The sequence below is a fragment of the Hemitrygon akajei genome, chromosome 3 (genome assembly GCF_048418815.1).
Source record: "Hemitrygon akajei chromosome 3, sHemAka1.3, whole genome shotgun sequence".
Taxonomy (NCBI): Eukaryota; Metazoa; Chordata; class Chondrichthyes; order Myliobatiformes; family Dasyatidae; genus Hemitrygon; species Hemitrygon akajei.
Window position 1 is genome coordinate 188,257,096 of NC_133126.1, and position 24,676 is coordinate 188,281,771.

The window sequence follows — 24,676 nt, forward strand, 5'->3', positions numbered from 1 at the left end:
GCTCCACATAACCTCATAGTCTGAAGGACCTGCACTGTTCTATGAGATGTGCAGGGCAGGGCCTTTCTTTACACCGAGTGGTGGTTGCCTGGTATGTGCTTCTTGGGATGGTGATGGAGGCAGATATTACAGAGGCATTTAAGAAGCTCTTAGACTCATGGATATGCAGAGGATGGAGGGGTACATACCATGTAATCATAGGTATTCAGTCTCAGTAGCATAGTGAGTTTGACACAACGTCATGGGCTGAAGGGCCTGTTCCTTTGCTGTACGGTCCCATTTTCCTGACGTGTGGAATAATCTCTGGAGATAGTTACCAGAACAAGTTGTATTATGGAAGAAGTGTATGTAGTGTAGATGATTAGCTGACATATTTTAATCGCCCACTCTGCTGTTTTTAATCAATAGTACACAGCATACTGGCATTCATGACAAATATTTGGTCAGTGACTTCGATGCATTTCATTTCTGGCACACCCTCAGTGTGTTCACATTTATGCACTCACTTCTCAAGACCCTAATGAAATTACAGCATGAAATGTTTAATAACTGGATATTTTCAGGATGAAATAATTGTAAACCCTTTGGATTTTGATATTCAGCCATACATATGTCAAGGGACCGGACAACTCCTCACTGAGAATCATCTGGGATTTATCATCCTAGTTTGGTTCTTGTAAAAAAGTGATACCCAGGTTCGCTCCCCTGTCACTCGCAAGTTACCTGGTTCTGATTGAATATGGAGTTTGTTCTGCTAGAGTGTAATGCACATGTACTTCAGCAAATGAGGGGCCAAATTCTAGTTTGTTATCAGTCTTTGGACCAAGAAAAAGTGCAATTTCTTCATTCAGGGGCTTATAAATCTTCTGACTTTTTGACTAGTGAAGACTATGAGTGCTCAATCATGGATTCAGAGATATGAAGTACAGAAACAGGCCATTGGGCCCATCTTGTACATCCTGGCATTTTCCCCATTAATCCAGTTTGCTTGCATTAACACCAAATCCTTCCGTGCCTTCCCCATGCAAGTGCCTGTCTAAGTGTTTCTTAAACATAATGGTTGTCAATGACTCCCTCAGCTCATCTGACAACATATTTGTGATATATCAACCATGCAGTGTGTAAAATAAGAGCATTCCACTCAAGTCCCCTTTAAACCTCCTCCCAGCTCAGGGCCAATTCCTTCTGCTGTCGGTAGGGGTATATTCTCCCTGTGACTGCATGGCGCGTGGCCTAGTGGGCAAGGCATCAGACTAGTAAACTCCAGGCACAGATCCATGGTCTCTCGAGACCGATGGATGCCACCACCTCCACTGCATGGGCTTCCTCCCCCATTCCAAAGATGTACTGCTTGGTAGGTTCATCAGTCATGTGTGTAATTGGGCAGTATGGGCTAGGTGAGCCGAAAGGACCTGTTACCATGTTCTATTATTAAATAAATAAGTAGGTAAATAAATCTTAATGGCAGTTTGACACCATTGCCCTGGAGAGAAAATATTAGAAGCACCTATGCCATTATAATTTTATATCTCTATATAGTCACCCATCAGCCTCTTTTGTTCCAGCCAATCCCACCCCCTCCCCCATCACCGAAGCCCTCCAATCCAGGCAATATCCTGATGAACCTCCTTTAAACCCTCTGCAGAAATACCCCATTCTTCCTATACCAGAACTTCATGCAAAACTTCGAGCGCAACCTCTGTTGAGTTTTGTAAAACTGCGACAGAAATCTGAACTTGTATATTCTTTGAACTTTGAGCATATATCACAATCAGCCAAGGTCCTAGCACCAATGCCTGCGGTAGACTATCAGCCACATTTTTCAATTAGACGCTTATCCGAATCTGAGGCCAGCAGGGTTTTGGTCACCTTTAGGAACCCAATGCAACCCTGTCGAACAATATTATGATATTCACTCTCCCCCCTCGCTGGCCCAGCTCTTGATTTTTCCTTGTTCCCTACAAACTAGAGGGGACACAACAAACTTCAGATCCTGGAATCTGAAACGACGAACAAACTGCTTGAGAAACTCAGTAGGTTGAGCAGCATCTGTGCTGGGGTGGAGGGGGAACTGGGAAGGGAAGGAGGAACGGATAGCTGATATTTTGTGTTAAAGCCCTTCATCTCGATTGAAAGAATGCAGGAGAAATGACCGAGAAGTTGTGGAAACTCCTTTTTAACTGCGACACCTACCTCCACAGCACACCCTTCCTGCATCTGGAGACTTGGGTTTCCTGGATTTATGTGATATCCTTCCATTTTAAACATGTAAGGCATTATCCTTTGGCCCTCGTACATTGTATAATTTCCAGTACAAGACCCTTGCAAAAACATCAATTCATTATGCTTTGCTGGTTTATGGTTCCGACTTTTTAATGAGAAATTGGGGCTGGTTTGCTTTTTGCCACGTGCACTGTTAAACAGTGAGAAGCTTGTCTTGCATACTGTTCATAAAGATCAAATCATTACACGGTGCATTGAGATAGAATGGAGTAAAACAATAACGATGCAGAAAGCAGAGGAAGTGCAATGAAGGTAAAATAAAAATCAGGTGGATCTCTTAATGAGGGAGGTGTGCTAAGATGTGTCAGCAGGTCTCTGCAGTTTCTTATGCCAGACCAAGCCATTATAAATCAAGGTAGGATGTTCTCAATGAGGCATCTTTGCTTCAACAGGTTTTAAGGGAGCTTTCTTTGCTTCAACATGAGAGATCAATGGTAATGTTCACACCAAGGAACTTGTAGCTCTCAATCCTCTCAACCTCAACACCTTCGATTAGGTCAATGACCAGCTCTTTCTGTAGCTCCGGGTTTTTACAGGGTGGGGTTGCTAGCCCCATTTCCAGCCCTCCTCCTTTTGCAGCCAGGCTTGGGACTGTCCATAGCGGAGTTTGCCATATGACTGCCTGATCAGATATTTGCATTAATGCACAGACGTACCTAATAATGAAATGGCATATTTTCATGATTAGGATCTGAATCCAGTCAGGTCCTGATCTTAAATAAATTATGATAAAAATTCAAAGTTCAAAGTAAACTTATGATCAAAGTATATGGTACCATATATTACCCTCACATTCATTTTCTTGCAGACATTTACAAGAAAAAAAAGGAAATACAATAGAATGACAAAAGCTATACAGAAGCAAAGACCGACAAGCAGCCAATCTGCCTTTAATTACCCTTTCACAAACACACTTGATAAAATTGACTTCATTTGTAATTTTAAATGCAATAGGGAGATGGTAAACTTGATATAGCATATGATAGCATTTGAACATTTACAGTAGGTTATAATGCAGTAACAACAAAAGGCATCTGCTACTTATTGCAAAAGCAACATAGTCCAAGAAGAAAACCGGCATTGTTACTCATCTGTCTGTGCATGTCATGCCATTACGCTCACGATTATAATAAAACCAAGAGACAACTTTCCCAAAATACCTCATTATAATGAGCTGTTTACTCAAGCGACAGCTGCAGACAGTTCAATGATGATCAATGCAGTTGTCCTCGTCTCATCAAAGAGTCATTTTCCCCAGAGCTGTCACTGGTTTGAGGTTTTGCTTGTAACTTAATGCTCAATGCAACAGACTTGAGATAGAAGATCACCGGGCATCCATACAGAATGAGTGGGTAAGGGTCTCTCATCTGGATAGATCTTCACGTTTTGTGGATAGAGAGGATGCTTTCTCCTACAGTACTTAGAACTAGGAGTTGCTGTATGGAGGAAAAAAAACAAAGAACAACCCATTTAAGACAAATAATGCCAAAACTCTTCTCCCAATGATGTAACACTTCAGAACTCGCTACATGAAAGGGTGGTGGAAGCAGAGCCAGGGAATATTTTTAAGAGTAAGATGGATAATTTCTTGATAAACTATGGGGTGGACAGTTCTGAAGTTTAGACAGGAGTGGAGATTTGAGGTTACAGTTGGAATAGCCATGATCTAATTGGGTTAAGCAGGCATGAGGGAATAAAATGACCTACTCCTGCTGCTAACTTGTGCATTTGTGTGTATATTCAATACAGATGTACCTCAAGGATGTGTGCTTAGCCCACTGCTCTACTCTCTCTACACTCATGACTGTGTGGCTAGACACAGATCAAACACCGTTTATAAATTCACCAATTACAGCACTGTTAGCGACATAGTTTTAGATGGCAAATAGGAGGTGCACTGGAGTAAGGTAGATCGGCTTGTTGAGTGGTGTCACACTCAACGTCATCAAGACCAAGGCGTCTATTGGGGAATTCCAGAAAGGGACAGTCAGGAGAACACACACCAATCTTCATTGAGGGGTTAATGATGCGAAGGGTGAGTAGCTTCAAGTTCCTGGGCACCAACATCCCAAAGAGTATCTATCCTGGGCCCCACACATTGATACAATCACAAAGAAGGCAGGCCAGCAACTATACTTCATTAGAAGTTTGAGAAGATTTGGTATATCATCAAATACTCTATGGTGGAGAGCCGTCTGACTGGTTGCTTCACTGCCTAGTTGGAAGCTCCAATGCAGAAGGTTGTAGACTTAGCCAGCTCCATCACGGGCACAACCATTCATATTATTGGGGTTGTCTTCAAAAGATGGTGCCATAAAAGGTTAACATCCATTCTATGTAAACTCCAGAGATAGTTGTTCATGAAAGTCCCTGAAGATCAGTTTCTAAGATACTTGAACCGTCCCATCTGGTAGCAACTATCATTCCACAGTCCAAGTCAATTAGATCACATTTCTTCCCCATTCTAATATTTGGTCTGAGCAACAACTGAGCCTCTTGACCATGCCGGCATGCTTTTATGTATGGAGTTGCTGCCACGTGATTGGCTGATTAAATGTTTGCATTAATGAGCAGGTGTACCTAATAAAGTGGCCACTGAGTGTATCTAGCTCTATTTTTACTCTCATTCTTAGAACGAATTGGATCTTTTAATGCACCTGTCTGGTATAATTTGTCTCATTGTTGGATTCCACCCCTGTATCCCCCTCAAATATATAGCAAGTGACGCGTGTATTTTTAGTCTATTTCTTTGGAGAATTGTGCCTTACAAGTGAGTCAAAATCAGCATCAGGTTTATTATCATGTGGATTTTTTTGTTTATCAGGAGCAGTAATGCGCAGAGACATTAAATGACTTTAAAGTAATACTTCCTGGGCGCCTAGGGGCGACTCGAGTAGCAGCAGTATTCTCAATGGATACAATTAAATATTCTCGTTTCAGCCTGATACTGCTAAAAAACACAACTGCTTTCAAGGTCAGTACAGTCAACAAAGATGCCTTATTGCATTTAAATCTAACACTGCTTCAAACTGATGGAAACAAGGCTGATTGTGGACAGAAGCTCTATATAGGATTCCATGGAGGATGCGTGGCTGCAGATCAAGGATACAAGTGCATTTAAGGAAACAGGGTTTTAAACTCCCAACACCGACTATCTTGCTGACAAACATGCAGTCTCTGGTGAATAAAATCAATGATCTCAGAGCTAGGGTGCTGAATCAGAGGGACATCAGTTCCGTGTGTGTCCTTTGGTTCACGGAATCCTGGTTAACCCCTTCCGTACTGGATACAGCGATTCAGATCGACGGGTTTACTATACACCATCAGGATAGATCTATAGAGTCTCTCAAAAGCAGAGGTGGAGGAGTATGCCTCATGATCAACTCTTCTTGGTGCACAAATATATTAGAGCTCTCCCAGTTCTTCTCACCATACTGGGAATATCTAGCAGTTAAGTGCTGTCCTTTTTACCTACCATGAGAGTTCTCTGGGGTCATTCTGGTAGGAGTTTACTTTCCACCTCAGGCCAATGTCATGCAGGCTTTAGATGATCTGAGCAATGGGATCAACATACACAAAACAGCACACCCTAACGTCTTTACCATCGTTTTGGGTGATTTTAACCAGGCCAGTCTGAAAAATATCACTAAGCAGTTACCATCAACAGATGTTGTGACGAAACAACACACTGGACAATTGGTACACCACCATCAAGAATATCTGCTGTGCAATTCCACGCCCTCACTTTGGGAAGTCTGATCACCTGGTTGTACTTCCACTCCCTGAGTATAGGCAGAGACTGAAGACTGCAGCACCAATGGTGAGGACCAAGAAGGTTTGGACAAGGGAAGCACAGGAGTGCCTACAGGACTGCTTTGAATCGGTGGACTGGACTGTATTCAGGGATTCACCTGCGAACCTGGATCAGAACGCTGCAGTTGTTACCAACTTTATTTAAACCTGTGTGGATGAATGTGTGTCTACAAAGACTTACTGTACATTCTCAAACCAAGAGCCGTGGATGAACCAGGAGGTACGTCATCTGCTGAAGGCTGGATCTGTGGCATTCAAGTCTGGCAACCCAGGCCTGTACCAGAAAACCAGGTATGATTTGCAGAGGGCTATTTCAAGAGCGAAGAGATAATTTCGAAGGAGGTTGGAAACTACATCCGATGCACGACAACTCTGGCAGGGTTTGCAAAACATTACTTCATACAGAGCGAAACCCAATAGTGTGAATGGCAGTGATGCTTCACTACCAGGTGAATTCAACACCTTCTATGCCCACTTTGAAAGGGAGAATACAACTACAGCTGTGAAGATCCCTGCTGCACCTGATGACCCTGTGATCTCCGTCTCAGAGACTGATGTTAGACTGTCTTTAAAGAGAGTGAACCCTTGCAAGGCAGAAGGTCCCGATGGAGTACCTGGTAAGGCTCTGAAAACCTGTGCCAACCAACTACGGGGAATATTCAAGGGCGTTTACAACCTCTCACTGCTACAGGCAGAAGCTCCCACTTGCTTCAGAAAGGCAACAATTATACCAGTGCCTAAGAAGAATAATGTGAGCTGCCTTAATGACTATCACCCGATAGCACTCACATCTACAGCGATGAAATGCTTTGAGAGGTTGGTCATGACTAGACTGAACTCCTGCCTCAGCAAGGACCTGGACCCATTGCAATTTGCCTATCATCACAACAGGTCAACAGCAGGTGCAATCTCAACGGCTCTTCACATGGCCTTAGACCACTTGGACAACATAAACACCTATGTCAGGATGCTGTTCATCAAGTATAGCTCAGCATTTAATACCATCATTCTCACAATCCTTATTGAGAAGTTGCAGAACCTGGTCCTCTGTACCTCCCTCTGCACTTCTTAACTGGAAGACCACAGTCTGTGGGGATTGGCGATACCATCTCTTCCTCGCTGATGATCAACACTGGGGCATCTCAGGGATGTGTGCTTAGCCCACTGCTCTACTCTCAATATACCCATGACTGCGTGGCTAGGCATAGCTCAAATACCATCTATAAATTTGCTGATGATACAACCATTGTTGGCAGAATCTCAGATGGAGACGAGAGGGCGTTCAGGAGTAAGATATGCCAACTAGTGGAGTGGTGTCGCAGGAACAACCTGGCACTCAACGTCAGTAAGATGAAAGAGCTGATTGTGGACTTCAGGAAGGGTAAGATGAAGGAACACATACCAATCCTCATAGAGGGATCAGAAGTGGAGAGGGTGAGCAGCTTCAAGTTCCTGGGTGTCAAGATCTCTAAGGATCTAACCTGGCCCCAACCTATCAATGCAGTTATAAAGAAGGCAAGACAGTAGCTAAACTGCATTAGGAGTTTGAAGAGATTTGGTATGTCAACAAATAAACTCAAAAACTTCTATAGTTGTACCATGGAAAGCATTCTGACAGGCTGCATCATGGTCTGGTATGGGGAGGGGGGTTACTGCACAGGATCTATAGAAGCCGCAAAGGATTGTAAATTTAGTCCGTTCCATCTTGGGTACTAGCCTACAAAGTACCCAGGACATCTTCAAGCTGTCTCAGAAAGGCAGAGTCCATTATTAAGGACCTCCAGCACCCAGGGCATGCCCTTTTCTCGCTGTTGTCATTGGGTAGGAGGTACAGAATCCTGAAGGCACACACTCAGCGATTCAGGAACAGCTTCTTCCCCTCAGCCATCCGATTCCTAAATGGGTATTGAACCCATGAACGCTACCTCAGATTTTTAATATATAGTATCTCTGTTTTTTTGCATAATGTTTAATCTATTCAATATACGTATACTGTGATTGATTTAGTTATTTATTTATTATCCTTATTTTATTTTGTTTTTTTCTTCTATATTATGTACTCCATTGAACTGCTCTGCTAAGTTAACTAATTACACATCACATTCCCGTGATAATAAACCTGATTCTGATTCTGATTAAGTACAAAGAGTAAATTGTGAAAGGAGTTATGAGGTAGTGTTAATAGGTCCCTGAAACCTGATGGTAGTAACATGAAGAGGGCAGGTTCTAGTTGGAGAGGGTTCTTAGCGATGAATGCTGCCTCTTGAAGATGTCCTCATTGGTGGTGAGGCATGTGCCCATGATGGAGCTGGCTGCAGGCTGATTTATACTTGTGCGTATGGGCTACACCGTAGCCCTGATTTTCACTTCTGCATTGCTCTGCGCCATAGTGAGCATGCACTGGTGTGCGCCAAAACGCTAGTTGGCGGCGGGGTTTCTATGCCACTGTGTTGAGCTTCTTCGTGAGAGACATGGACGAGGAAATGCATTTCAAACATTTTCGCATGTCAGCAGGTAGATTTGACGATTTGGTTCATCTATTTCACATCGGTGTACGCGCAGCCTACAGACATGGCGGAGAAGAAGCAACTGGAAATGCATAGGAGGAAATGCGATGCTACCAAGCGGACCAATCACAGTTGTTGCGGTCTGCGTCACCACAACGCGTGAGTGATTTCTTTGGGGAGGTGCACATCACCCTACAGCGTAGGGTACAGTGTAGGTACGGCGTAGGGTGTGCGATACCTACGGCATAGATGCAACGCACAAGTATAAATCAGCCTTGGGTCTACAACCCTCTGCAGCCACTTTAAATCCTGCGCAATGGAGCCTTTATACCAGACAGTGATGCAACCTGTCAGGAGGCCACTCACTCTGATGGGATGGAACTGGCTGAGTCGAGAACCCTCTGCATTGGAGTCTCCCTACCAGCCTGTGATGCACCCAGTATGAAGTCATATCATAATCACATCCCCATCTGGTGAACTTTGACTATAGTTTTATCTAACTATTCATTTATTGGGATACCGTGGCCCTTTGTCATCATCCAGAACCCCTGATTTATCCCAAGCCTAATCACAGGACAATTCACAATGACCAATTAACCTACCGACCACTACGTCTTTTTGGACTGTGGGAGGAAACTGGAGCACCAAGAGGAAACCCACATAGTCACATGGAGAATGTACAAACCCCTTACAGGCAGCGGCGGAAATTGAACCTGGGTCCCCTGCACTATAAGGCATTGTGCTAACCGCTACACTACTGTGCCACCTCAGAGGGACAAAAGCAAAATGTCTGCAAATACAGAATAGAATAGAAAATTTTCGACATTGCTCAAGACAATGAGACTGCAGTGCTACTCCAGTCCGTGCAAAACGGGTATTGGCAATGCGTATAGTATGGATTAATTTGAAATAAAATCAATAAAATGACTCGTCAAAGGAAAGCTGGGTGGGAGCACCACTCATCGTCCTGCACATCTAAACAAAGTTCATCCTCACCATCCTAGCCCAATGAAATGTTACTGCATTTTGCATGCTTGCAAAGATTTTTCCATAATACAGAAACAACGTGTCACGATATAAAAACAGCAACAGATGGGTTATTCAGACAAAGCTTTTTTTTTGCAACTCTACTACAATCATGTTGTAGAACTTTTGATTGGAACCATCTATTTAGGGACTTGAAGAAAAGTTTATGGCAAGTTCAAAGCTGGACATCAGTTGTCACGTGTTAGTATAACTGTGACACACCCAGCTGCGTCAGTTTACATTTGTACTAGATTTGAGTTGGCAAAATTCCTGTCATCTCAGTTACATCGGACTCAACGTGGCAGAGCCCACTCAGAACAACCTTCCCACACTGTGTATGTTTTCACAGACAATGCCAGCAACTCTGGCCAAATGTCGGCTGGAGACCAAAGATTTATCCAAGTCCGTTAGAGCAAGTGAGCATCATCAAACAAATAGTCTGGAAAAATGAAGCTGGGAAACATGTCCAAAGTTCTGCAGATTATTTTGACGGCCGTACAATAAAGGATCATCTTCAAAACGAATAGTCAATAAGACTGCAGGGTGGAGATTCGTGTGTAATACAGTAGCTCCTTAACTTCAATTACGCCTCTCTCTGTAATGAAATTATGCCAGTGTTCTCTCCAAGTCATATCACATTATAACACTCCAGAGGAAGTCTTCCATCTATTTAACACAAATATTCAACATGCGTTATAAGCTCAGTGGCCACTTTATTAGGTACACCCGTACACCTGCCCATTAATGCAAATATCTAATCAACCAATCATGTCTCAGAAACTCAGTGCGTAAGAGCATGCAGACCTGATCAAAAAGTTCAGTTGTTGTTCAGACCAAATATCAGATTGGGCAAGAAATGTGATCTAAGTGACTTTGACTGTGGAATAATTGTTGATACCAGACGGGGTGGTTTGAGTATTTCAGAAACTGCGGATCTCCTGGGATTTTCACACACAGTACTCTCTAGAGTTCAGAGAGAATAGTGTGAGAAACAAAATATATCCAGTGAACGGTAGTTCTGTAAGCGAAAGCGCCTTGTTTATGAGAGAGGTCAGAGGAGAATGGCCAGAGTGGTTCAAGCTGACAGGAAGACGACAGTAACTCAAATGACCACACATTACAACAATGGTGTGCAGAAGAGCATCTATGGATGCAGAACATGCCAGACTTAAAATTGCTAGGCTACAGTAGCAGAAGACCATGAATGTGCACTCAGCGGTCACTCCATTAGGGACACTTTCATAAAAACGTTTCTGCAAGTCTTAACAGCCTTTAAGTGCTTTACGGCCCCAAAATATAAGGAATAGGAGCAATATCAAACCTCAAAGATGCTTTGCCATCAAATGAGATGGTGGCATATCCTGGGAAGCTTTCCTTATGCTTTCACCATGATTCTTGATGTCTGCATATACTGTAAGACATCTGGATATTGTGTGAAAATTCTGGTCACCCCACTACCGGAAGGAGGTGGAGTCTTTGGAGGGGGTGCAGAAGAGGTTCACCTGGATGCTGCCTGAATTAGAGAGTATGAGCTGTAAAGAGTGGCTGGACAAACTTGCTTCAGGTTGGAGGAGAAACAGCCCATATTCCACCAGGGTAGCCTCCAACCTGATGGCATGAGCTTGATTTCTCTAACTTTCCTTTTCCATTCTGGCTCCTCTTTTGCCTGTCCTCTTCTCCTCACCTGCCTATCACCTCCCTCTGGTGCTCCTCCTCATTCCCTTTGCTCCATGGTCTAGTCTTCTCCCTTATCAGATTCCTTCTTCTCCAGACCTTTACCTTTTCTACCTATCACTTCCCTGCTTCTTACTTCATCTGCCCTCCACTATCACCTGGTTTCACCTGTCACCTTCTCTATTGTACACATTTTCCTACCCCCCCCCATCTTATTCTGGCTTCTTCCCCCTTCCTATCCTGCCCTAATGAGGATTATGGCCTGAAATTCATTTCCATAGATGCTGCCTGGCCTGCTGAGTTCCCCCAGCATTCTCTGTGTGTGATGCTCTGAACAAACTTGGTGTTGGAAGCTGTGGGGAGACTAAATAGGTGTCTATAAAATAATGGGAGGCATAGGTATTTTGAGAATATTTTTCCCTGAGTGGAAATGTTGAGTACCAGACATTCATTTAAGGTGAGAGGGGAGCAGTTGAAAAGAGAGGTGTGGTGCAAGTTTTTGTACACACAGAATGGTGAGTGCTTGGAAGGCACTGCCAGGGGTAAAGCTACAAACAGATGCAATGATAGTGTTTAAGAGACTGTTACACGTGAATATGTAGGCATATGAATCAAGTGTAAGCAGATAAATTTAGCCTAATTTGCACCATGTTTGGTGTAGATACTATGGACTGAAAGGCTGTTTCTGTGCTCTACCGTTCTGTGTTAAGAATCTACTGATTTTGAATTTACCAAACAGCTGAGCATGCATCTCCCTCAGGTGTAGAAAATACCATACCCATTAGCTTAAAAAATACTATAGGAAGTGAGGGAGGAGATTGCTGTACCTCTGGAAATGATCTTTGCATTTTCACTGGCCACAGGAGTAGTACCAGATGACTGGAGGGTGGCAAATGTTATTCCTTTGTTCAAGAAAGATGGCAGGGATAAGCCTAGGATTTATGGACCAGGGAGTCTTTCTTCAGCGGTATGTAAGTTATTGAAGAAGATCATTAGAGACAGGATTTACAAGCATTTAGTTTGATTAGGAATAGTCAGCATGGCTTTGTGAGGGGTAGGTCATATCTCACGAGCCTGATTGAATTCTTTCTGGATGTGACAAACCACAGCAATGAAGGTAGAACAGCAGATATGGTCTATACGGATTTTAATAAGGCATTCAATGAAGTTCCCCGTCGTAAGCTCATTCAGAAAGTCAGGAGGCACGGGATCCAGGAAAACATGGCTGTGCAGATTCAGAATTGGCCTGCACACGGAAGGAGATGGAGTGTTTTCTGCCTGGAGGTTGGTGAACAGGAGTGTTCTGTGGAGACTGGTTAAGGGCCCTGTACTCATCCTCCTGTCCTCCCTTTATAAATCCAATCATTACTGAGTCATCAGAAAATTCCTGCAGATGACACGTCTCCATGTTGTATATAAAGTCCGAGGTATACATGGTAAACAGGAAGGGAGCCAATACTGTCCCCTGTGGGTCCCCACTGCTGCTTATAGCCATGTCTGATACACAGCTCTGAAGTTGCACAAACTGTGGTCTGCCAGTCAGGGAGTCCATTATCCCAGAGCTTTTCCCCCAGCAATGAGGGCTGTATGGTATTGAAGGCACTGGAGAAATCAAAAAGCATGATCCTCACAGTGCTGTCCTGCTTATCCAAATGGGAGTCGGCTCTGGTAAGCAGGTAGATGACAGCACTGCTGACGCCAGTATGCTCCTGGTAGGTAAACTGCCGGGGATCGAGGGCTGATCTGACGAGGGTTTGGAGGTGAGCCAGGGCCAGCCTCCCTAGAGTGTTCATGATGTATGAGGGCACATCCACTGGACGGTAGTCATTCAAGACTTTTGGTTGGCCCTGCTTGGGTACTGGGACCACACATGATGTTTTCCCCACTGTCGGGAGGGACCCTTTCCAGGCTGAGACTGATTGAGCATGTGCTGGAGAACTCCACATGACTGCTCAGCACGCTCCTTCAGGACTATCCGGTTCCACTGCTTTGCTCTGTCTGATTTTCCCCAGGGCTCTTCTCACCTGCTCTGTAGTGAAGGTGAATGTCTTGGCCTCCACGGCTGCCTGTGGCAATGAATTCCAAAGATTCACCACCCTCTGGCTAAAGAAATTCTTGCTCATCTCTGTTCTAAAGGGACGTACTTGTATTCTAAGGCTGTGCCCTCTGGTCCTAGACTGCCCCTCTATAGGAGAGGTAACTTGAAAGAGTTGTACGAGATGATAAACGGTATACATTAAGTGGATAGCCAATGACTTTTTCCTCTGGCATTATGAACTGTTAGAATGGGAAACAGTCTCTTCCCCTAGACTGTGAGACTCCTGATCTCCCTACCACCACTCAGGTCTCATCGTGTATGAAGCACCACGAGCATTATATTGTTTATCTTTCAATTTGTATCGTAAATCTATTTCATTATTTGTTAATTTGTTTGTGGTAGTATTACTTTATGTGTGAATTATATGTACTGTGTTGTGCACCTTGGTCTGGAGGAATGTTGTTTCGTTTGGTGGTATCCATGTGTACGGTTGAATGACAATAAAGTGAACTTGAACTTGAAAATGGAGGACTATGTAGGAGGGAAGGGTTAGATTGATCTTAGAGAAGGTTATAAGGTTGGCAGAGCATTGTGGGCCAAGGTTCCTGTTGCAGTGTTCTGTGTTCTAATTTTTTCACTTCAATATTACATGGTTAACGACACATCCCCGCTTTATTATTTTTGGCCAAGCAGCCATGAGCAGCCAGTAAATGGGGCCGTCTGTCTCCTACAATGATCAAACCCTTACAGTGCGGTTGAGTCATACAGGAAGGAAAAAAGGCCCCATGGCCCAAGTTGTGCATGCTGGCAGCTTGTCTATTGGCCAAATCCTATTCCTGCACATTCGGCCCATTAACTCTTTCCTTTCCATCTACTTGACTACATTTTTGGAAATCAGTTGGAATGTTGGTCAGAATCCCGGGACACTTCCGAGCTCCCATTTTTCAGAATGGCCTCTCTGAATCAATCAATCAAAAGCATGCCTTTGGGTTGTGACTGCTGTATGATCTGTCTTCTTTTGCCCTTTATGCATATCTTTTGCACTGTATTTGATGTGAAAAATACCTGGGATCCCTACTGGGGAAAGGCAGACGTTTGCAATATCTAGTAATTGGAAGACAGAAGTAATGGCGAACACAGGCTGGACTCTCCAAAAGTCTGTTCTTGGCTGCTTTACGTACTAGAATTGACCTCACTATAAACTTTGATTTTATAAAAAGTTGCTGAGTGAAACAAAGAATCCATGAGAATGCATGGACAAATCAGCAGGTAAGTTTGTTAATGGGTCCATAAAATAGATTTGTATTCCTTCCAAGAACACGCTATGGTCTAATTAAATTGCCGAGAGAGATCAAAGAATTTGTTAGTGCAAATACATTAAATGTGTGATGTAGTGAAGGACTGCAAAACAATGTGTGGCGGTTAGCACAATCGATTTACATCACCAGCGATCACTGATTGTGCTTCCGTTCCGCTGCTGGCTGTAAGGAGCTTGTACCTTCTCCCTGTGATCACGTGTGTTTCCAGTGGACGGTCCAGTTTCCTCCTGCGTTCCAAAGATGTCTGGTTCGGGTTAGGGTTACTGAGTCGTGGGCATGCTATGTTGGTGCAAGAAGCATGGCTACACTCGTGAGCTGACCCCAGCACAATCCGCCCTCATTTGATGCAACACAACTGGCTCATTTCACTGTGTGCTTCAATGTACAAATAAAGCTAATATTTTTATCTTTAAAATGAAAACATGCTAGGCTGTTCTAGAGTGTAATCAGGGAAGATTTCTTCATTTATAGGGTGGTAGGAATATTGAGCTGTTTACTCAAAAAATCTGTCCTGGTTAAATTTAAGCCTGTGGACTCCACAAAAGCATAGCAGTTAGCACAATATTATTACAGCTTAGGGCGTGGGAGTTTGGAGTTCAACTCTGTAAGTTTGTACGTACTTCCCATGAGTGCGTGGGCTTCCTCCGGGTGCTCCGGTGTCCTCCCACAATCCCGAGTCATACTTGTTAGTAGGTCAGTTGGTCATTGTAAATCATAGGCCTCATAGATCTCCAAAAAATTGGAGATCTAGGCCTCATATGGAGCCAGTGATCATTAATGGAGAATGTGTGGAGCAGGTTAAGACCTACAAGTATCTGGGAGTACAGTTAGACGAGAAGCTAGACTGGACTGCCAACACAGATGCCTTGTGCAGGAAGGCACAGAGGCGACTGTACTTCCTAAGAAGGTTGGCGTCATTCAATGTCTGTAGTGAGATGCTGAAGATGTTCTATAGGTCAGTTGTGGAGAGCGCCCTCTTCTTTGTGGTGGCGTGTTGGGGAGGAAGCATTAAGAAGAGGGACGCCTCACGTCTTAATAAGCTGGTAAGGAAGGCGGGCTCTGTCGTGGGCAAAGTACTGGAGAGTTTAACATCGGTAGCTGAGCGAAGGGCGCTGAGTAGGCTACGGTCAATTATGGATAACTCTGAACATCCTCTACATAGCACCATCCAGAGACAGAGAAGCAGTTTCAGCGACAGGTTACTATCGATGCAATGCTCCTCAGACAGGATGAAGACGTCAATACTCCCCAATGCCATTAGGCTTTACAATTCTACCGCCAGGACTTAAGAACTTTTTAAAAGCTATTATTAATGCTTTTGAGATAGTGATTTAGATGCATATCATATTTTTTACTGTTAAGTATTGTATGTAATTAGTTTTGCTACAACAAGTGTATGGAACATTGGAAAAAAGTTGGAATTTCCCCATGGGGATGAATAAAGTATCTATCTATCTATCTATCTATCTAAATTGTCCTGAGATGAGGCTAGGGTTAAATAGATGGGTTTAGGGCTCATTTGGCCAGAAGGGCCTGTTTGATGTAGTATCTCTAAATAAATAACTGAATGTGTGGTAACACACACAAGATGCTGGAGGAACTCAGCAAACCGAGCAGCATCTACAAAAGAGTAAATAGTCAACTTTTCCATAGATGCTGCCTGGCCTGAAGACTTCCTTTCAGCGTTTAGTGTGTGTAGCTTGGATTCCCAGCATCTGCAGATTTTCTCTTGTTTGTGAATGAGTGGTAAATTGATTTTTATCTACCAGCAGTATCACTGGAGGGATCCAGTGTGGATGAGCATCAGCAGTTACTCAATAAAACAGGCTCGGATATTTCAATGCCCACTAATATTTATATGAGAACGCTACTGCGTTCTGTGACTGTCACGATCACAGCTTCAGGATGCTCCACTAAACTGTACAAGATCAAATCGAGCTGGCATTGGGTCTCAAATAATATTGAAGGTAAACGTACCAGTGTGCGATTGAGTTATACACATCAGAGGTTGAAGGCTGATTTACTGTGGAGGCTCCATCAAGTCACCTTAGGCATAACTAATAGATAGAGGACGATGGGGAATGTTCCTGCTGCCAGAAATAAACTGTTATATTAACTGACAGGTGAGTTATAGAGTCATAGAGCACTACAACATAGAAACAGACCCTTCAGCCCATCTAGTCTGTGCCAAGCCATTAGTCTAGTCCCTCTGGCCTGAGCCTAAGCCGTAGCCCTCCATTCCCCTCACATCCATGTACTTACCCAAACTTCTCTTAAATATTGAAATCAAACCCACATCTGCCACTTTTGCTGGCGGCTCATTCCACACTCGGACCATCCTCTGAAATGAAGAAGCTCCTCCTCGTGTTCTCCTTAAACATTTCACCTGCCACCCTTTAACCCATGACCTCGAGTTCTAGAATCACCCAACCTCAGTGGAAAATGCTTGCTTAAATTTAACCTATCTATACCTTTCATAATTTTATGTACCTCTATCAAATCGCTTCTCACTTTCCTGCACTTTTGTGAGTAAAATCCTAACCTATTCAATGTTTCCCTCCAACTTAGATTCTCAACATCCTTGTAAATTTGTGGCATTATTGATACAATTCTGGTCAGCCTTTTGTCTGGAATCAGGCACACCAGCTGTTATCATAGACATAATGTACTGGAAGGTTAAAGATTAGCTTCGCATGTCACTCGTACTGTGCATCAAAAGGTGGAAATATACAGTGAAATGCACCATTTGTGTCAAAGACCACCACAGTCTGAGGATGTGCTGGGGGCAGCCTGCAAGTGGTGCTACACTTCCGGCGCCAACATATGATGCCCACGACTCATTAACTCTAACCTGTAGGTCTTTCGAATGTCACAGGAAACCAGGGCACCTGGAGGAATCCCACGCAATCACAGGGATACAAACTCCCTACAAACAGTGGTGGGATTGGAACTGCGATTACAATTGCAGGCATTCTAATAGAGGCCCTCCGCTGGTCGGGGCTGACCATGGATGTCGCGTCCTAGATACCACATGCAAGCCAGGATGGAGATCAAGCTGTTGTCCGTGCAGGAAGCTTCCCCTCTCCACACAGCTGATGAATCCAAAGGAACAGGAGAGACCGATACAGTTTGGCAACAGCAGCATCGCTAAAGTTGCCAATCAGTGTTGAGCTTAATGTAGGACTGCCTTAGAGATTCCAGCTACGGGTTTTTCCTCAGGTTTTACTCCCAGAGGCTTCCCCACGAGTGGGTATAGCCACAAGGCAGTGGAGGTTTGAGATTAGATTAGATTCAACTTTATTGTCATTGTGCCGAATACAGATACAAAGCCAATGAAATGCAGTTCGCATCTAACCAGAAATGCAAAGAGTGGTGATATTTGCAAAATAACTGCGAATAAAAAGTAAGTGCCACAGCACACAAATATAAAAGTACTGAGACAGAAAAATATGGTGCAATATTGTTTAGTGCTGTGATGTGAGGTTCAACAGGGTCGCAGCCTCAGGGAAGAAGCTTGCTGGTGTGGGAGCGGAGGCTCCTGTTGCACCTACCGGATGGGAGGAGAGTAAAAAGTCCATGGTTAGGGTGAGATGCATCCTTGATAATGCTTCTTGCCCTGCCCAGGCAGCGTTTATGGTAGATGTTCTCAACGATGGGATCAGAGTTTTCCTTCTTCTAGATGGACTGCCAACCACAGCTGATAAGCCCCATTTGCCTAAAGTGACTGGTTTTAAGGCGCCAGTAACCCACCTTTGCCTCTTCTGCCAGTAGAAACGGTTCCACCAGGCTACTAGCTAAGCCACACATGAAGGCCAGGTGCTGGACTTTGCTGACAGAAGCTATTTGAGTCGCATGTCATTGGGAGCAGTTAATAGATATTGGGAGCTTAATCCCACTTCCTCCCCCAGATATGACAGCCTGGCATTGTAATCATGTTACACTAACTGATCAGCTCCTGTGTTGCCAATTCTGAACGAGTATCCATCAGAACCTCAATTCAGAGAATGAATAATAAGGGGAACAACTTTATTAATTACATTTGATTGTTGAATTTCTTCTGAGAGTTTAGAGTTGTTACAAAAGAGGAAGAATTAAACGGTCCAAGTGAGATTTTCTTAAAGAATTGTCAGCACAATAAAATTAACATGCTACTTTTTAAAGGTTACGAGTTAAACATGTTTGTGTCTCCTTCTGTAGGTTGGTCAGTATTTGTAAGTGTGAATGAAGACCAGGAGTTTGATGTTAACTAGTCATATAAACAAATAATTTCCCTCTGTTAAACTCTCCCACTGATTCTCTCTGCTGTTTTCTTGCCCTTTTCCTTTTCTCTCCAGGACTCCTGTAATCCTGCTGTCTCCCTCCAGGATGGCTACAACAATTTCAACATCATGGTAACCTCACAACTTCTACCCTTTTCTGCTTTGTGCTTCGTTATTTTTAAATTGCCTCTTGCTTTTCTAACTTCAAACCAAAAGCTGCAACTAAAGATCCCATTTTCTTAAAAAACGCTGACCAAGTTTTGAACTTAATCCATTCTTTATGGAGTTTTCAGCCAGGTTTCGAGGAGGATGAAAACAAATCTACACTCAGTGGCTAATTTATGAGGTACGGGAGTGGAACCCAGTTTGGCTGTCTGCTGCCGTAGCCCATCCATTTCAGTGTGTGTTCAGAAATGCTGTCCTGCACACCACTGTTGTAATGAGTGGTTATTTGAGTTACTGTCAGCTTGAACCAGTCTGGCCATTATCCTGTAAACTCTCTCATAAACAAAGTATTTTTGCCCACAGAATTTCTAATGACTGGCAGTGTTTTGTTTCTCACACCATTCTCTGTAAACTCTCGAGACAATTGTGTGTGAAAATCCCAGGAGATCGGCAGTTTCTCAAACCACCCCCTCTGGCACCAATAATCATTCCATGGTCAAAGTCACTTGAATCACATTTCTTCCGCATTCTAATGTTTGGTTTGAAAAACGACTGAACCTCTGGACTATGATTGCATGCTTTTGTGCATTGATTTGCTGATGGGATATTTGAATTAACGAGCAGGACAACAAGTGTACCTAATAAAGAGGCCACTGAGTGTATTTTAAGAAAAACTTAGCTCCAGCTTAGCCGGAAGACTTGATAAGTCATACCATTGTAGTTTAACCCCTTTCCAATGCAGTGAGAATTAAAGTCTGCTTATGTAAATATTAGAATTTAAATCTATATCAATAAAGGTGACTTAGTAACTGGAAGATGCTGCAAAGGAAAGAATTGTTCATGTGGAACATTATCAGACTGTAAAAGCTGGTAAAAGGAGTTTATATTCAGCATTTTAAAGAAGCCTGGGGATACTGGAAGTTGAAAATTAAAAAAATGGCGGAGTCCAGATGAAGGGTCTCAACCTGAAAAGTCAGTTGTCCGTTTCCCTGCAGTAGATGCTGTCTGATCTGCTGAGCTCCTCCACCAACCTGTGTATGACATCTACAGTTTCTTTTATCTACACGCTAGTAATATCCACCATGTCAGGATATTTCTGTGAAAAGAGAGAGTTACAGTATTGCCCCATACAGCAAAGAACAGTACAGCGGAGGAACAGGCCTAATCAATTAAATTAGTAATCAGGTGGTCAACTAAACTGATCTCTGCTGCCTACACAGTGCCCATATCCTTCCCTTTTCCTCACATCCATGTAGCTATCTAAACACCTTTTAGAAAATGCCCAGGCACCCACCACTCTCTGTGTAAAATACTTGCCTCTCACATCCCTTGAAATTACCCCCTCTCACCTTAAATGCATGCCCTCTGGTATTGCACGTTTCAACCCTGGGAAAAGATACTGTCAATCAATCCTGTCTGTACCTGTCATAATTTGACCAGACCTCTATCAGATCTCCCCTCGGCCTCTGCCACTCCAGAGAAACAACCCAAATTTGTCCAACCTCTTGTTATAGCATGTCTTCTTACCCAGGCAGCATGCTGGTAAACCTCTTCTACACCCTCTCCAAAGCCTTGACATCCTTCCTATATTGAGGCGACCAGGTTGCAGATCTTTCATCCCCTTTACACTTCTGATGAAGGGTCCCCAACATGAAACACTGACTGACTCTGTTCCCTCAGATGCTGCCTGACGCACTGAGTGTTTCCAGCACTTTCAGACTCTGTAATCAATTTCAATGCCGAATCAGAATCGAGTTTATTATGACTGACGTATGTCATAAAATTTGTTGTTTTGTGGCTGCAGTACAGAACAATACCTCAGAAACTGCTGCAAGTTTCAGTAAGAGATATGAAGATAATTAGTGCAAAAAGTGTGCAAAATAGTGAGAGTGTTCATGAATCAGGAACCATTCAGAAATCTGATCATGCAGGGGAAGAAGCTGTTCCCAAGCTGTTGAATGTGGGTCTTCCAGCTCCTGCACCTCCTCCCTGATGGCAGTAATTAGAAAAAGGCATGTCATGAGTAGTGAGGGTCCTTCAAGAGTTAAGGATGAGAATGAGATATCCTTTATAAAGAAAACAATCCTTGAAATGACAGGGTTAATGTAGGAGAAGATTTCATGGCTCTTGGCCTGTACATGTTGGAGTATCGAAGAATGAGAGGGGATCTCGTTGAAACCTATTGAAAGGCTTAGATAAAGTGGGCGTGAAGAGGATGTTTCCTTCAGTGGGGGAGTCTTGGACCAGAGGGCACAGGGTCAGAATAGAAGGATGTCCCTTTAGAACAGAGCTGGGGAGGAGTTTCTTTTGCATTAGGGTGGTGAATCTGTGGAATTCAATGCCACAGTTGGCTGTAGTGGCCAAGTCATTGGGTATACTTAAAACAGTATTTGATAGTTTTGTAATTAGTAAAGGTGTCAAAGGTTACGGGGAGAGGGCAGGAGAATGGGGTTGAGAGGGATAATAAGTCAGACTTGATGGAATGGCAGAGCAGGTTTGATGGGCTGAATGGCCTAATCCTGCTCCTATATTTTATAAAACTATAGACCATAAGACATAGGAGCAGAATTAGGCCATCTGGCCCATCGAGTCTACTCCGCCATTCAACCATGGCTGATCATTTTTTTTCTCTATCTCCTTCTCAACCCCAGTTCCCGGCCTTCTCCCTGTAACCTTTGATGCCATGTCCAATCAAGAACCTATCCACCTCTGCCTTAAATACACCCAACGACCTGGCCTCCAGAGCTGCATGTGGCAACAAATTCCACAAATTCATCACCCCTTGGCTAAATAAATTTCTCCGCATCTCTGTTTTGAAAGGGTGCCCTTCTGTCCTGAGACTGTGCCCTCTTGTTCTAGAGGTCTTGTTAAGCACTTTGTCCATTGTAAAACTAAGTCATAGGCTGTTTAGTTTCTCATTGGTTGGGCTGTTGTGTACAATTCACCTCACCCACCCTTTGGGTATTATGTAAAAGCACTTCATGCTTGAATCTGTTATATTTAATAAAACTTAGCTAATTAAGCCATTTAAAAATAGTTTTGAAAGAAATGGGAAGACCCAATAAACAGTTCTGAATTTAGGAATCCTGAGAATAAATGTTGAATAACAATAGAACTGAAGCTAACTTTGATAACCACGTGATCTTTCTGAATGAAGTGATTTATTAGCATTCCCGGCAGGTGATCTCTGAAATAGATGGTGTCACACCTGAGAAATACCAAAATAAAGTAGTACTTCACAGCACAACCAGGTGATTTTTTTTCTTTAAACAGCAAATTAATGATTTTTGTTTTACAATTCCTGCCTGATTTTTAAATTTTTCTTTAATTTAAATGCTATGATGTTATAAGACAACAAATAAACCTTAGTTAGAATAATAAAGTGTTGTATTATTTAATATAATAATTGCTTGAAGCATGCACATATTGCCATTTTTTCTCCCTGCTGGCTGCATCGAGCTTTAAGCATAAAGGTTCCTTGAGAAGGCAATTCTGACTAAACCCTACCGCATGAGATAAACTGCAGATCACCAGCCATGTGCTTGGAGCCTGTGGTCTTAACTTATTGTACAACTGCAACTTTTAATTTTATTTGACGTTTCTCTCGATGCCTGATCTTGCTGCTTGTTTGTGATAACAACTGATCAATTCCAAAAAAAAAGCCACAAGATTCCCAGGACATTAGTTATCACACACTCATTGTAGAAAGAGTAAATTCTTCTTGTACCAATCTGTCAGTTGTTACTTTACTCCATTTATTGGACATGCATGAAAAGAGCTGAATTTATGCCAATCTGCGGGTATTGATTGTAGACCAGACTGCCTAATCCTGTACATTGAAGTCGATCCTGTACTTGTTTTCAAGTTACCTTAAGACATAGGAGCCGAATTAAGCCATTTGGCCCATTGAGTCTGCTCCATCATTTCATCATAGCTGATTTATTATCCCTCTCAACTCCATTCTCCTGCCTTCCCCCCCATAGCCCTTGATGCCCTTACTAAGCACAAACCTATCAACCTCCACTTTAAATATACCCAGTGACTTGGCCTGCACATCCATCTGTGGTAATGAATTTCGCAGATTCACCAGTCTGCCTAATGAAATCCCTCCCCATCTCTGTTCTAAAGGGATGGCCCTCTATTCTGAGGCTGTGCCCTATAGGAAACATGCTGTCCAGATCAACTCTATCAGGGTCTTTCAATGTCGATAGGTTTCAGTGAGATCCCTTCATTCTTCTAAACTCCGACGTGTACAGGCTCAGATCAGCCATAATGGAATGGCGGACCAAACTCAATGGGCCAAATGGCATAACCTTGCTCTTATGTCTTACGGTTGGGGACAATCATTAGTTTGGTATTAACAAGTACACAAGTGAATTAACACCAGAGCAATGCCGGTAGCTATATTATGTGCATAACTGCAGGCAAAAGTGAGAAAGAATCTGAATTAGATTTTGTTTTACACAGAGCATGGTTAGCGCATGGAACACGCAGCCGTAGGTGGTGGAAGAGGCAGATCCATTAGGGACTCATAGATAGCCACATGGATGACAGAAAAAATGGAGGGCTATGAAGGAAGGAGGGTTAGATTGAACTTATACACACAAGAGATTCCGCAAATGCTGGGAATACAGAATAACACACACAAAATGCTGGAGGAACTCAGCAGGTTTGGCAGCATCTATGGAGAGGAATAAACAGTTGACGTTCTGGGCCAAGAGCTTTCATCAGGACTGGAAAGGAATTGGGAAGAAGATCTTAGAGTAGGTTAAAAGGCTGGCGCAACAACATGGGCTCTAAGGCCTGTTCTATGCTGTGATGTCTTTTATTCAGAATCAGTTTATAATTACTGACATATCAATAGGTTTCAATAGGTACATTTATTGTCAGAGAAATGTGTACAATATACATCCTGAAATTCTTTTTCTTTGCAAACATCCACAAAAACAGAGAAGCGCCCCAAAGAATGAATGACAGTTAAATGTTAGAACCCCAAAGCCCCTCCCATCTCCCCCTTTCCACGCACAAGAAGCAGCAAAGCAACAATCCCCCCCCCTTCCCCCACCAGCAAAACAGCATCGACGCCCCCCCACCGGGCACTCAAGTGTGCAGCAAAACATCAATAAAGACACAGACTTGCAGTACCCCAATGGCTACTCATTCACCTAGCAATCTGACATACCACAATATCTCTCTCCCTCTCCAATAAGGAGGTGTCCCCATTTCACAGCAAGAGGGAAGACATAACAAGCGACTCACTGATTTATGATGTTAAAAGGAGTTGGCCCCAAGGCTCAGGTCTCTGGACACACGGTCCATGGCAGCTAACCAGCTGGTCCCGATGTTCTGTGTTCTCCGTGACACCTCAGTCAGAGGCACCGGCCTTGGAATCAGCCCGTCTCCAGAACCACAAAAATCTGGCACCCTGAAGGCACGCTAGTCTTCCAAGCTGTACTTGAGATATCAAAAAACGGCCAGTCATGAGGCCCTGGGAGCGGGCCCCATTCCCTCAAAGAACCAAAGCCAGAGAAGTAACTCCAGTTCAAGGTCTTCGAAAGAACCTTGGTAAGGAAAAAATAAGTGAAATCAAAG

General features: G+C 43.3%; 1 protein-coding gene across 3 annotated transcripts in view; it reads left to right on the forward strand.

The window, feature by feature from the left end:
• LOC140725744 (mediator of RNA polymerase II transcription subunit 12-like protein) overlaps nt 1-24,676 on the forward strand; it is a 676,368-nt gene that overhangs the window by 618,352 nt on the left and 33,340 nt on the right. For 2 of the 3 annotated variants that reach the window (XM_073041599.1, XM_073041600.1), the window contains exon 40: nt 18,995-19,051. The exons of the other annotated variant lie outside the window; for it this stretch is intronic. In XM_073041599.1, the coding sequence (XP_072897700.1) occupies nt 18,995-19,051 (57 nt within the window). The remainder of the gene's footprint in view (nt 1-18,994; nt 19,052-24,676) is intronic. 3 annotated transcript variants of the gene reach the window in all.